General features: G+C 51.1%; 1 protein-coding gene across 3 annotated transcripts in view; it reads right to left on the reverse strand.

The window, feature by feature from the left end:
- UPF1 (UPF1 RNA helicase and ATPase) overlaps positions 1-13536 on the reverse strand; it is a 33581-nt gene extending 20045 nt beyond the window's left edge. For all 3 annotated transcript variants that reach the window (XM_070792478.1, XM_070792476.1, XM_070792477.1), the window contains exons 1-2: positions 13046-13536; positions 1123-1265 (exon numbers count right to left, since the gene is read on the reverse strand). In XM_070792478.1, the coding sequence (XP_070648579.1) occupies positions 1123-1265; positions 13046-13267 (365 nt within the window). In that variant the 5' untranslated portion in view covers positions 13268-13536. The remainder of the gene's footprint in view (positions 1-1122; positions 1266-13045) is intronic.
- Between the last annotated feature and the right edge of the window lie 284 nt (positions 13537-13820).

The raw sequence follows: 13820 nt of genomic DNA on the forward strand, positions 1-13820 counted from the left end.
CAGCAGTGGAGGGTCCCGCAAGGAGCACCTCGGGAGAGCCCCCGGACTCCCTTTTCTGAAAATCAATACACCAAAAACAAAAGCACTGGCTCTGGCTCTGCACAGAGTAAAGTTCTGTATGTGCATAAAGCCAAGACTTTGTCTCAAACCAGAATGTGCTCTGGCCAACAACCTTCCCCGCGGCACCTCGTGCCAGGACAGCTCTCCCTCCTCCGCTCCAAGCAGGCGGCAGGAGTGCGAGGGGGTGTGCAGACTTTAACCACTGCAGCTTCACTAGGCCACTTCACAGGCCTGCTGAGAACAGGAACACTATTACAGATGTAAAAATGTACTGGGAATGAGAGGGAGCACAGAACCAACAGAGCAAGACAGTCTGCCGTCAAGCAGGGAAGCAGCAGCCCTCTGTGCCGTCACGGGTGCTGATCGCGGAGGGCCGCGCGCCCGAGGGTGGGCAGGGCCGAGAGGCCCAGTGCTCTGACTGGCAGAGTGCCCCGAGCAAGATCATTTCACCTCTTTTGGTCTCAAAAAGCAAGAGAAAGTCCAAACACAAGGGATGGGTCCTCCTCTAGATCAGAATTCCAAATTTGGTCAACACGCAGGTCTTTCTATTATTATTATTTTTCTTTGCTGCCCAACACAGCCTGCGGGATCTTAGTTCCCTGACCAGGGATGGAACCCATGCCCCCTGCTCTGGCAGCATGGACTGCCATGGAAGTCCCCAAGGCAGCTATTTTAAAGAAGCCTACAGGAACCTCGTTGTGAGCGAAGTCTCAGATGCTCTCTTCACCCTCTGGACTCAGATGCTCAGCCGATGTGCTGAGTTCTTTCGGATGAGTGAGGGGGCAGGCTCCGGGGAACAACCTTAAGGCCCGAGGAAGGCAGAGAAGGGGACTCTTTCTCCTCCAGCTGAGAGAATCAGGGATGACAGAGGGTGCTGACCCCACTCTCCTGCCCAGGATGAGGGATTTATGTGCGTACAAGGGCTTGAGCAACCTTATTTCCAAGGACAGTGTTTCCAAGTGTCACAGTCCATGGTCTTAGACGGGCCTCTGTAAAGTTGGAACTTCCATGTGGAAGGTGGATGCTCTGGGAGGCGAGTCCCCCCTCTGCTGAAGCGCTCACCTGCAGGCATGTACAGGCAGATCCTTTGTGTAATAGGTATCTTCTTCATCTTCTTCAAAGTTCAATTCGGCCAACAACTGGCTGGTCTTGGCCACGCTGTCGTCCACGGCCCCGTTCTGCAGGATGCCCTCAGGGCCACCAACCTACGGCAGAAGGGCAGCATCACCATGAAAGGCCGCAGCTTCTGGGTCTCAGCCCAGGCACCTGGCGTCTCCCCACATGAGCAGCCATGGCAACCTTCCCGTGAAGCACTGGCCTGCTCTCCACTGTGAGACAGTCCAGTTTCTTCTGATGTGACTTTTCATACTCTCCTATCAAACCTGCCTGGCCAGAAACAGGGCACGCGCAGCAGAGGTCACCCGCCTCGCCACGTGCATACCCCAGCAAACCCCATCTAGCCACAAAGCCACACCACCACCAGGGTGCGGAGGGCCACAAGGAGCAAAAGGACCGCTCACAAACCAGGCGTGGTCCCCCCGAGGACAGATGTGCAGCGCCAGACCAGAGGGCCTGGAACCCCACCACGGTGAAGGGGCCGCCCCCCCATTCCTCTGCCTAGGCACCAGAAGCAAAGGCTGAGACTCCTGCAGACGTAGCAACGTGGTTCTCTTGCTAGTCCACAAATGTTCTTCACTGTCAGTTCCCCTCTCCGGAAGGCAGCCCTTAAGCAGGAATTAGAAACTGAATGTTAAGACAATCTTCTAGTTTCAGGATACAATCGTACTAAATATACTACCTTTTACATGTTGTAACAGCAAAAACATACAAACAGGCAGCTTTAAGTAACTAAGCAGTGAACTTCAGGCACTTCTGCTGAGCTCACACATCCATTCATGGGTACACGGACAGCTCATCCGAGGGGAAGAGATGCTCCCCTCAGATGGCAGCCAACAGTCCCCATCACCCCCAGGGGCCACAGCCCACACGAAGCTGGGTCAAGCAGCAGGAGCAGCCCGTGACGAAGGACAGGGAGTGACAGGAGCCCTGGGTTTCTCTGAGCTGTGAGACGGGTCAGACACTGGCCTGGCTCCCTTGCAGAACCGCTGCCACGCACAGCTGGCAGACTGAAGCTGTAACCCACGCCCACGCTGTGCAGGGTCGGCCAGGCCAGCCCGTCCACTGCTCGTCACCCATCTGAGCCGGAGAGCAACACGTCTCCTGAGAAGGGCACCCCAGAATTTCAAAGATGCATTCGGGTTGTCAAGAAAGCCAAGAACCCAGCACAGGAATCCCTGTCTCTGTAATGGTCTCACCCAGATCAGAACCCCATTTCAGTTTCTGCCACCACTTTAATATACTTTCATTTTCAGAACGTCCAGGTTAAATGTAAGAAGACTGTATCCTTTGTTTGGGGGAATTTTTTTTTAAACGAAAAATCAATAACAACTTTTGGGTTTTAATGTCATGAAGATAATATTATTAACATCACCACAAGCACCTCTTTGTGAATCCCTGATCGCCTTTTTTTTTTAAGACAGCGATGGAGACGATTTATTGCACACGTTACACTCAGCCACAGCTGAGAAGAGAGCTAGTCCATAGTTGTCTCAGGTCCAGGGCAGTGGGCCAAGAGGGCCGGCTTTGATACGAGCAAGGTAGGTCTCGCAAAGGTGGTCAAGGCGATCAGAATGGCCATAGGTGTTCTGGATCCATTGATGAGTTCTAGCTAGGAGGCATGCAGTCCACACTTTGTACCAGTGTCCCTGGCCTCTGGCTTCCCTTGTTTCTGCTTCTGTGGCTTCCATGGGTGTACAAGTTTACCTGGACCTCTGCCTCATCTTTCTTCTTTTGCGCTTCAGCCTGCGCATTCGCTTCTTCCTCCACTTTGCTCTCATGGCGCAGAGGTTTCTCAAAAGATGGTGCTAAGGCCGAGAGCCCTGATCTCCTTTTTAAAAAAATTTAAATGGTTCTGTGGCATTAAGTACATCCACACAGTTGTTCAAACACTACCACCATCCACCTCCACACCTTCCTCATCTTCTCAAACTGGAGCTCTGTCTGTCTTCCCTCCCTCCGTCCCGGGCAACCTCCATTCTACGCTGTTTCTATGAATCTAACTACTACTACAGGGACTTCACACGGTGGAATCATACTGTATTTGTCCTTTTGTGACTGACATTTCACTCAGCGTAAGGGGTTAAAGGTTCATCTACGTCATACTGTGTCTGAATTTCCTTACTTTTAAAGGCTGAATGATATTCCATTGTACGGACACAACATTTTGCTTATCCATTCATCTGAAAATGGACAGTTGGGTTGCTTTCACCTTTTGGCTGTTGTGAATGATGTTACTATGAAGCCCAAGTCTTTCTTCAAGTCCCTGATTTCAATTCTTTGGGGTATATACCCAGAAATGGAGTTGCTGGATCATACAGCTATTCTATGCTTAACTTTGTGAGGAAGTTACTACTGTTTTCCACAGCAGCTACGCCATTTTACTTTCCCACCCACCAGAAGTGCACAAGGGTCCTGATTTTTCCACAGTGTTGACAACACTTGTGATTTCTGTTCGTTCTCGACAGTGGCCATCCTGCTGGGCGTGAGGCAGTAACTCACCGTGGCTTCGATTTGCCTTTCGTGGCTTCTAACGATGCTAAGGATCTTTTCCTATGCTTGTTAGCCGTTTGCATATCTTCTCTGAGGAAAAGTCTGTTGAAGTGCTTTGCCCGCTTTTCATCTGCTGAATTCCTTGTGGTGCTTTGTTCGTCCAAAGTCGCCTCTCCTGCCGGCAGCACTCCCCCCCACCACGCACAGCGGCAGCACCAAGGTGAGGCTGCGAACAGAGACCAATGCGTCTCTCGGGCTGACCGCTCAGCACACACACGCTGGTTTTCTCAAAGTGTGTGGCCAGATTACGGTACCTGGATTTCACTTAATGGCAGTGGAACAGCCACATATATCATGCTACAGGAGATCGAAGGATGTGGGCCACAATCTCAAGCTCAGAACGGTATTTACATTTTTAAGTGGTTGAATTAAGTACCTAATAGTAGGTATTTGCTTCTTGTCCCACAAAGTCTAGAACATTTAGTACCTAGCACTTTAAGAAAATGTTTGCCAATATTTCACCAAAGACATACAGATGGCTAATAGGTTCATGACAAGATGCTCAATATCGCTAATTATTAGAGAAATGCAAACCAAATAAGGTATCACCTCACATCAGTCAGAATGACCATGACTAAAAAGTCTACAAATAATAAATGCTAGAGAAGGTGTGGAGAAAAAGGAACCTGCCTACACTTGGTACACTGGGTAGGAATGTAAACTGGTACAGCCACAATGGAGGGTCCTCAAAAAACTAAAAATAGAGTTATCATATGACCCAGCAATCCCACTGCTGGGCATGTATCCCGAGAAAACTCTAATGTGAAAAGACGCATGCCCCCCAGTGTTCACAGCAGCACCACTCACAGCAGCCAGGACACGGGAGCAGTGTCCACTGACAGATGAGTGGGTGAAGGTGTGGCACACACAGTGGAATACCACTCGGCCATTAGAAAGAACGAAACGACGCCTCTTGCAGCAACATGGATGGATGAGACAGTATCGTATTAAGTGGAGTCAGACAGACAAAAACAAATATCATATGATATCACTTATATGTTGGAATATTAAAAACAGACAAATAAATGATGAAACAAATGAACTTATTTACAGAACAGAAAGACTCACAGACACAGAAAACAAACTTATGGTTTCCAAAGGGGCTGAGCGGGAAGGTGTTAACTAGGATTCTGAGACTGACACGTACACACGGCTGTGAATAAAACAGATAAGCAATAGAGACCTATAAGGAACTGTAACAGAATAGAATCTGAAAAAGAATATACACATATGTGTGTATAACCGAATCATTTTGCTGTACACCTGAAACGAACACAGTACTTTAACTATACTTCAATTTTAAAAATGGTTAATTTAAAGAAAAGAAAAATGAAAGTCTCACCAACTCCTAGAGGAGGAGCCTCTAAAATGTGTCATCAGGGTGCATAAACTTTTTTGTTCAAGGAAACATTAGTGATGTGAATCTTTACTTTCCTGAAATGCCAAAATTAGTATGTAGAGTAATACAGAAACCTGCATGCCACCAGGGGCCCCCAAGCTACCCATCCTGCTTCATCCAGGCCTCAGACCCCACACTTCTCCCCTCACAGAGGGAGGAGAGAGCCAGCATCGGGAATGTGTGAGGCTCTTGAAAGCAGTGATCCTTTCCCTGCATCACTGTTATGAACCCTTCCGGCTTCATAAGGAGCAGGAAATCTAAGTCTGCTCTAGGAACTCTCTTGAGAGACAATGCAATACAGACGAGACAAAGTTAGATGGACTCTCCCTCAGCCTCTAAGGCAAGGAGACCAGAGAGAGCAGTCCAGATTCCCCGACAGGCTCTCAGCTTTGTGGCTGGGAGTGTGGGTGTGACACTTCTCACAAGTACTTTTGCACACGCACACGTGCATGTCCAGCCCCTGCCCAGCCCGACTCCTGCCCTGCTGTGACCTGACCACAGCACAGACTTCCATAGCTGGGTTGTTAGTTTCTCTCTCTCCTTTCTGGAAAGTTTTAAGATAAACATTAACTTCAAAAATACATTTGACCTTAGAAACTATAATTAACTGAATTAAAGCACTAAAGAGTGCCTGGCACAGAGAAGGCACACAACCCAAGCCAGGCAACATAACAGGAGGAGGGAGGGGAAGGTCCCTGTCTGGCACAGGACTGACTGAAGTTAACAACCCCTCAACTACAGCCAGGAGCCCTGGGTCCTGCTGGGCTCAAGAGGGGAAAGGCCTCCCCAAGCCTCCCCCTGCACTCTCTGAGCACACCCCCAGGCACCAGGTCACTGGGTCTAGAAAGCCAAAGAAACAGTTTCCTCTCCACCCCTGATTAAGGCCTTGCAGGGATTTTCTGCCAAGAGAGTTTCTTATGACCCACTGCAGAATTCTGTGCACATCAGAGCAGCAGGAAGAAAAGTCACTTCATTCTCACAGAGGAAACGCACGTTAATTAAAAATTACCACCAAATGTGTTGGTAAGAACTTTTAGACCACACATTACCCACACCTTGTAAGCGTCAACCACTCACCATAAAACGGACCTTCCTCGGTCCCTGAAAGGCTCCACTCCCCAGGCCTTTGCACTCACTACCCTCTTGGCTTCTGCACAGACAGCTCCTGGTCCTTCAGTCTCCATCCACCACTGACCCCATCCGAGGGGTGCCAGTGGGGCCAACTCTGCCTGTTCTGCTTCCCGCCATGACCCCAGCACCTAGAACTAAGCCCACACCCCAGTATGCTCTCACAGGACAGGCTCAATGAACACATCTTCTCGTCCAAAATATAAAGGTTGTGATGAAAAATGACTCATCATTTATTCTTTTCTTCCACCGTCTAAAAAAGAGTGAATGGGAAACTGCCTTTCCTGAGTTGGCCTGAGGCAGAGAGGAGCTGCTGGGTCTCTGAGCCCTGAGGAACAGCCTAACAGAAGATCCCTCTCCCTCAACTTTGAAAGAGTTTCAAAACTACAGAGAATGAATGACCACTCATCCCCCATTTGGATCTACCAGCCACTCACATTTTACCAGGCTTGCTCTCTCCCTCTCCTGCTCTGCACAAGCACGCACACACACAGATACTTTTACTTTCCTGATCCATTTCAGAGTCACAGGCCCCAGGACAAGGGCTTTCTCCACACAGCCACAATATAAGCATCACACTCAGGAATAATGCTAATATAACACTGCTATCTAACACACATACACACGTCCCCAGTGCCCTAAAACATCCTTTATAGTTTTTTAAATTCAAGATCCAGTTAATGATTACACACTGTGATACAATCTCTTAGCCCTCTTTAATCTGTTTTAATCAAAAGAAACTGTTACGATTTGACCATTCTGACCTGCAACAAAGGGGACTGCACACGGCCCCACCCAGCACAGCAGCCCCTACGCTTTGAGTTAAATGGGCGCCACCTGCCTCCCCTTTTCTTGTTCTCATCGAGAGCTGAGCCCACCCCAGCTCTGGGGTCAGCCACTTTTCAGAGGAGCTCACAGACTGAAACGGGATCCACCCACACCTGCAGGGAGAAGCCAGACTGTGACGAGAGGTTCAGTCCAGGAGGCAGGACCCCTCACAAGACAGTGACCTGGACAGGATCCTGGCTTGTGGCATGAAAAGGAGAGAGGAGCTGCCCGGGAGAGCAGGGCTGGAGACACGACAGGCAGTCACATTAACACTAGCCCTCGCAGGGGTCTGGGCCAGGTAAACAACATGACTGTGGAGAAAGGGAAGTCCAGTGTACTAGACGATCGCGGAAAGACTACCATTGGTGCTGTTCATTTGATAACAGCAGTGAGGCTACGAAGACGCCCTTTCTCTGTTTGTAGAAATGCATTCTAAATACCGTAGGTCTAAACGGCTAAGTATTACTAACTCATATGGCTCAACCTCAGAAGAGCGAAATAAGTTGGATTTGCTTTAAAACACATCAGAGAAGGAAAAGAGAAAGGAAAATCTTCACAATCATCAAATCAAGAAGAAAGAAGGGCAAGGTTCGCTTTATTTACTTATACACGAGAGAATTCGTAACGTCCCTTTTTATACAATACAGGTGGTAAAGCGCTGCCCGGACACTGTGTCAGCTCTGCAGAGCCATGCACTTGAGAAGAGTGAGGGCAGACAAGCACAGCCAAATGCCTTCCACCCGGGCACGAGCAGTGGCGCCGCCAGGCTCACGTCACCCCCGGCTGGTGAGCTACGGGAGGAGCTGGAGTAGACGGGAAGGGCTATCCTCAGTCGTGACAAAGGTCCCCAAAGCTCCACAGGCAGCCTGAGCCAACTGGAGGTCTAGAGGCCATCACAGCCCAGTCCACAGGGGTCCTGAGACGCCGGGTTTGGCTGTCCAGCTCGCAAGCTGCTACTGGACCAGCACACGTTTAAAAAGGCACAAGAGGATGTGATGCCAGCCGTGGGACCCCAGGAAGAGGAAGGGCCACCTGGTACCATGAGCGTTCTCTGTCACACACACAGAAGGCCACACACCTAACCCCAGCACTCTCTACCTGAATCCCCCTTCTAGCTTCAGCCACACTCTGCCGGACCTCCCGCCATCTGAGGGCCCCGCTCACCACACTCTGCCGGACCTCCCGTCATCGAAGGGCCCCGCTCTCAAGTGAGGTCACAGCACCCTTCAGCAGCAACACAAGGCTCCCAGATTGAGCTGGGCCCCTCGGTGTAGACACTGGCCCTTGCCTGCACTCGCTAGCCCTCCATGCCAAGCCCTGTGTTCCCTGCCAAGTGGACACACCTTCCTGAACGACTCAAGGAGCACCACTCGTAAAGGCTTTCACTTTGCCGGGCAGACCACCCCCTCCTCTGGACCCTCACTGTCCCCATGGCCAACTGCAGACTGGGCAGCACCTGCCATTTCTAACACAGCAGCTTGACAAGGACTCACTCTGCCCCCCAGCAGGAGCCACCGCCCACAGCGCTCCTGGAGCACAGCAGGACGCGGAAAGGGAAGTACCGAGGGGCAGCCATCGAGAATCAGGCCAAGGAGGGCAGCCTGGGAGCCTGTGTGGAGGGAACCGAAGAACCGGCGAACAGACACATGGGGCGCGCGGGCTCCTCACTAAGCGGGTGGCCAAGCCTCCGCACCCCGGTGCGGAACCCACACAGGCCGCACACATCCCCGACGGGCCAGCTGAAGTGGCCAAGTTTGGGCTCATCCAATTCCCTACCTCAGGGCTTTAACAAGAGACTACCAAGATCAGCAGGAGCAAAACAGAAAAGGAAAGAGCGATGGCATGAAACAGAAGATAGTGAGTGGCTGTCTGATGGCTGCACAGCTAAAAAAAAACAAAACCCACTGAATCAAACACTTAAAAACAAGAGGACTCCACGGTGTACGACCATACCTCAGTAAAGCTGTTTGCAAAGTGTCTCCTTTTTGGCTGTGGGACCTAGGCTGATAGAGAATTTTGCTATTGTGTTAGAGTTAACTTCCCCCTCAATCATGCTAAATCTGGGTAAAGAAATTAATTGGGTAAACAGAGTTAAAAGCTATTTCAGCTATTCAGCACTAAGCCACATAAGTCCTCCCTTTTGGTTTTCAAACCCCGGAAATCCAATGAAAGACAAGTGCTATAGAATACTTGCCAGAGCTGTGAAGTTCGCAGCATCTTATCTCCAATTTTCTCAAAGCGCACTATGTCACAGTTGTACTAACCGAGTGTTCACACAACCAAAAAAGGTCCACACAAATTTTCAACTCACCACTTTCAGGAACCCTGGGACTGTAAGGAATTCAGTCCTCATCATAAGCTAAGGGCCAGGAATCAGAAGACGATCTGTTTACCTAGATAGTCAAGGATGTGTCAGAACAACCTTCCTGGACTTCTGAAGGCAGCCAGCGTTTGAAGACAAGGTAGCAGCTCTTTGCAGCTTTTAAAATCGACACACACTGATGTATGTAAATACTCATGGATCCATCGATCAAGATAACAAGCACATCCATCACCCCCAGTCTCTTCCTGCCTTTGTCCTCCCCTCCCTGCTCTCCTCCCCTCCCCGTAGCCACTGTCCTACCTTCTGTCACCACAGGCTACCTAGTCCCTTCTAGAGTTTCATATGAGAAGAATCACAGAGTATATACTTTTTTTTCAGTGCATCTTCCACCCAATGTGCTTGTTTTGAGACGCATCCACGCTGCCGTGTGCATCAGTGGTTCACTCCTTCTTTTGTTTGGTAGTGTTCCCAACTCAACATTTTCATCATCCTAAGTCCGATGTTTGGAGGAAACACGACAGCAGCACCAAAGGGAAATGTAACAACTAAGCAGACCAGAAGGCGTGTAACGCCAGCTGTCACACAAAGGACTTCTGAACTCACCTTTCCCTGCCCTTGGAGATGTTAGCAGACAAGCCCAAAAAGGGTCAAATACTTAAAAGAAAACTGTTGCCTTATCTTAGGGACATCTGACAGGGCTGTGACAAATATCAATTCATTTCATAAATAAGAAAACAAGTTGTTACCTGAACCAACTCAGTTCAACTCAGCGTGCCATTCTCCCCGCTGCCCCAAGACACACATGTGTTACCTAAACCTTCAGGCAAAACCAAAGTTGGCAGTCAAGACTGATATTAAAGGTGGTATCAGTGATATAGCTACACATTAGAAAACAGTCTGGTAGCCCCTGAAAAGGTAACAGGCAGCTGTTACCAGACCACCCAGAATTTCACTGAAGGCTTACACCCACACAGAAATCTGTACACAGATGTTCCCAGCAGCGTTTCCACAGTAGCTAAGCCAAAGGCCCAGCAGCAGACAAGCAGATAAACAGAACGCGGTCTGTCCGTGCTGTGGAGCGTCATTCAGTCATAAAAAGGAACGCAGCGACACACGCTACAACGCGGACGAACCCTGAACACACACTCAGTGAAAGAGCAGATGACACAGGCACGGTATGGCCACATGCAGTCTGTTTACATCAAAGGTCCAAAGCAGGTAGAGAGATCAGTGGTTGCCTGGGGTTAGAGAAGGGAGGACTGGCAGACTGAGGGGCACCGGGCTTCTTTTCACGGTGACAAAAATGTCCTAAAACCGACTGTGGGCGAGGCTGCACACTCTGCACTAAAGCCACTGAGGAGCACACTCCGATTGGCTGAAGTGTACGGGATGTGAGTTCTATCTCAATAAAGCTGTGAAACAAAAGGAGCTGCACGGCACTTGACAATTCACAGCCACTCATCCAAAAAGATAAAATCAAAAGGCACTCGGAACAGAAGCCCCACCATACATTTGGTTATACAGCAAGTCTTGAGGACAAATAAGGGAAAACCTCCCAAATGTCATAGGCAGCCAATGCCACCAACACAGGAGATAATCAACTTTTCACTCCCCTTCCCCAAACACAAGTCCAAAGTTAGGCTACAGGTGGGTGGGTCATCAGAGTTACCTAAAAGTGAAAAAGGACAAACCCTTTTGATGTCATAACAAGTGAGCGCAACTGTAATGTTTCCCTCTGCTGGAGTGTTCTAATGCTCTTATTCAGTACAGTTCAGTGTTCAGGTGCAGTAAAAGAAATCAATTACTGTAAAGCAATTATCCTTCAATTAAAAATAAGTAAATTTATTTTTAAAAAAAAGGAAATTAGTTACTTCAACAGAAAGAGAAAGACACGCCCCCACAATTAATCAAAAACAGAACCCAAGGGACAAAACTAGAACTCAGAGCTGACCCAAGTTTGCTGTTTTACAGTCTACAGTTTAAAAAGGATTTGCAATAAAACGATAAGGTTCCACAAAGCCTCCCTGAACTGCCACGGATCATGGCACACTGCTCAGCCAAGAGATCTTCAGCCTCCGTCTTCTGGACACACCGGACACAAATCACAGACAGCACTGTGTGCTCTATTCATTCAAACGTGAGTCCAGATTTCAGGTATGTTTAAAAGTAACAAAAATACAGCTGTTACTCCCATGTTATAGCTGTGGAAACAGCATCCACAGAGCATGAAACCACTCTGATAACAGGTGTTATCATGAGCTTACAGCAGCTCACTTATTTCCCAAGCACACTCTCCCTTCCCCCATGATATGTCAACAAAACGGAAAAAACAGATATGTGCACACCTGTTCTCCCTGATGCCCCACCCATTAAGCTTCTATTTTTAAGGAATCTGGGGTTAGAATGAGTCAAATGCTTTCTGCTTCTATTAGGGGCTAAAAGAAAGTCCAAGTGGGTGGTCTACCCACGGGAGTGACTCAATCAACTAGAATGCAAGCCCCCAGGAGACAGTTTCAGTTCACGCTGGCTGAGGCTGGGTTGGCTCCCCCGACTCTGGCAGTGGGTCCTCACGCCAAGGGACACCTGCGACAAAGTGAAGCCTATAGCTCTTCTGTGGCTGAGAATTCAGGAAAATAAATGAGGGAGGTGCCAGGCACAGGAATGGAATTTGAGACCCACAGGATGATGGCTACATTCCTGGGGAGCCTAGCCCAAGACCATAGGCAGCGCCCTCTCCCATCCCGGGTCAGGGACTCAGATCCAGGAAGTGTATGCCGGATACACTCTCATAACACAAACCCAAATTTAAAATAACCAAGCAGCCTTTGCTAAATGTTCACATCATTAAGAACAAAAGTTCCTGACGTGGCAAAGCCACATATTTAAAACCCACTACCACTCACCCACTGGAGGAACAAACTCAAAACCAACTTTTCCAAGGCAGGGCTGCGGAGTTACGTAACAGGTCGGTTTCAGCAACAGGCAATGCAAGAAGAAAAAACAAAACGCAAACTGCCTCCTCAATAATCTTAAAAGTCTGCGAGCTTGGGGTTCTCTACTGAATGCAAAAATTCCGTTTCTGCTGGAGGAGCCTCAGCCCTCCTCTCGCCAGCGTCCGTGGGCCCAATGAAATATAAACCTACCGCACAGTGGGCATGAACGAGGGCAGGGGTGCCCAGAGACTACAGGTAAGGGGGTGGGGCAGCGGTCAGATGAGACTGAGGGGGGAATCGGCGCAGATCAGGAGTTGGCTTGAGTGGGGCACTGACCCAGCTGAAGGAGAACTCGGGGACAAGTCACTCCTGCCCAGGCCAGAGACGGACACTTCGGACAGGCCCGGAAGGGGACTTGGGACCGATCAGCTAAGACTCAGTCTGGAACTAAATCCTGAGATCACTCGGGAGAGACCAGAGAAGGACTTGAAGTAGGTTTACCCGGGTCGGGCTGGAGAGCAGAAACTGGAGGCAGGTTACTCCGGACCTGTACTGAGCGGGAGATACCCGGCCGGGTCACTCTGGACCAGGCGGGATTGCAGGAGTCGAGCAGATCAGCCCCGGCACGGCCGGAGGGGAAACCCGAGCAGGTCCCCCGCCGCCGAGGCCCGGCCCCGGCTTCCGGCGCCGCCATGTGCCGCTCACCTGCGCGTCGAGCTGTCCGGCCGCCGCGCCCGGGCCGGCTCCGACCGGGGCCCCCGCGCCGCCACCTCCGGGGCCGCCGGGGGGCGTCTGCGTCTGGCTGGGGAGGGTGAAGTCGGTAAACTCGAACTCGGAGCCCTGGGTGTCGGCGCCGAGCAGCTCGGCCTCCTCAGTGTCCAAGAAGGTGAGCGTCTGCGAGCTGGGCCCGTACGCCTCCACGCTCATTGTGCCGCCGCGTAGGGCCCTACGGCCGGCTCCGCGCCGCACTCGAGCCCGCCGCCGCGCTGAGGCCTAGGCCGCAGGCCTCGGGTCGCCGCCGCCGCCGCCGCGTCCGCGCCCCTGGACCGGCTCAAAACGCCCGCCGCGGAGCGAGCCGGGTTGAGAGTCACGCGCGCCTAGCCGCTGAGCCCCTCAGCTCCGTCGCTTCCTTCGGGGCCGCCCGCCCTCGCAGCCCCCGGCAGGAACCGCCACCACCGCCGTCGTCGCCGCCGTGCGCGTGCGTGAGGCCGGCGCAGGTGCGCGTGCGCGAGCCCGACGACGGCGCAGGCGCGCGCGCTCCTCGAGGACGCCTTCAACCGCGCCCGTACCGCCGGAGCCGAGCGGACAGACGGGACGCGCAGCGCGCACGCGCGGGGGCGGGGCTTCCAACAGCCGTCCCGGCGACCACGCGAGTTCATGGGTCCGCCTCAACCGCTGTCTGTGGCACTCGGGCAGCGGGTGGTGCGGCTGTGGTCGTCTGTGCCCCTAGAAGCGGCGATAGTGCCATGGGGTAATTGAG

This window comes from Bos indicus, chromosome 7, assembly GCF_029378745.1.
Source record: "Bos indicus isolate NIAB-ARS_2022 breed Sahiwal x Tharparkar chromosome 7, NIAB-ARS_B.indTharparkar_mat_pri_1.0, whole genome shotgun sequence".
Classification (NCBI taxonomy): Eukaryota; Metazoa; Chordata; class Mammalia; order Artiodactyla; family Bovidae; genus Bos; species Bos indicus.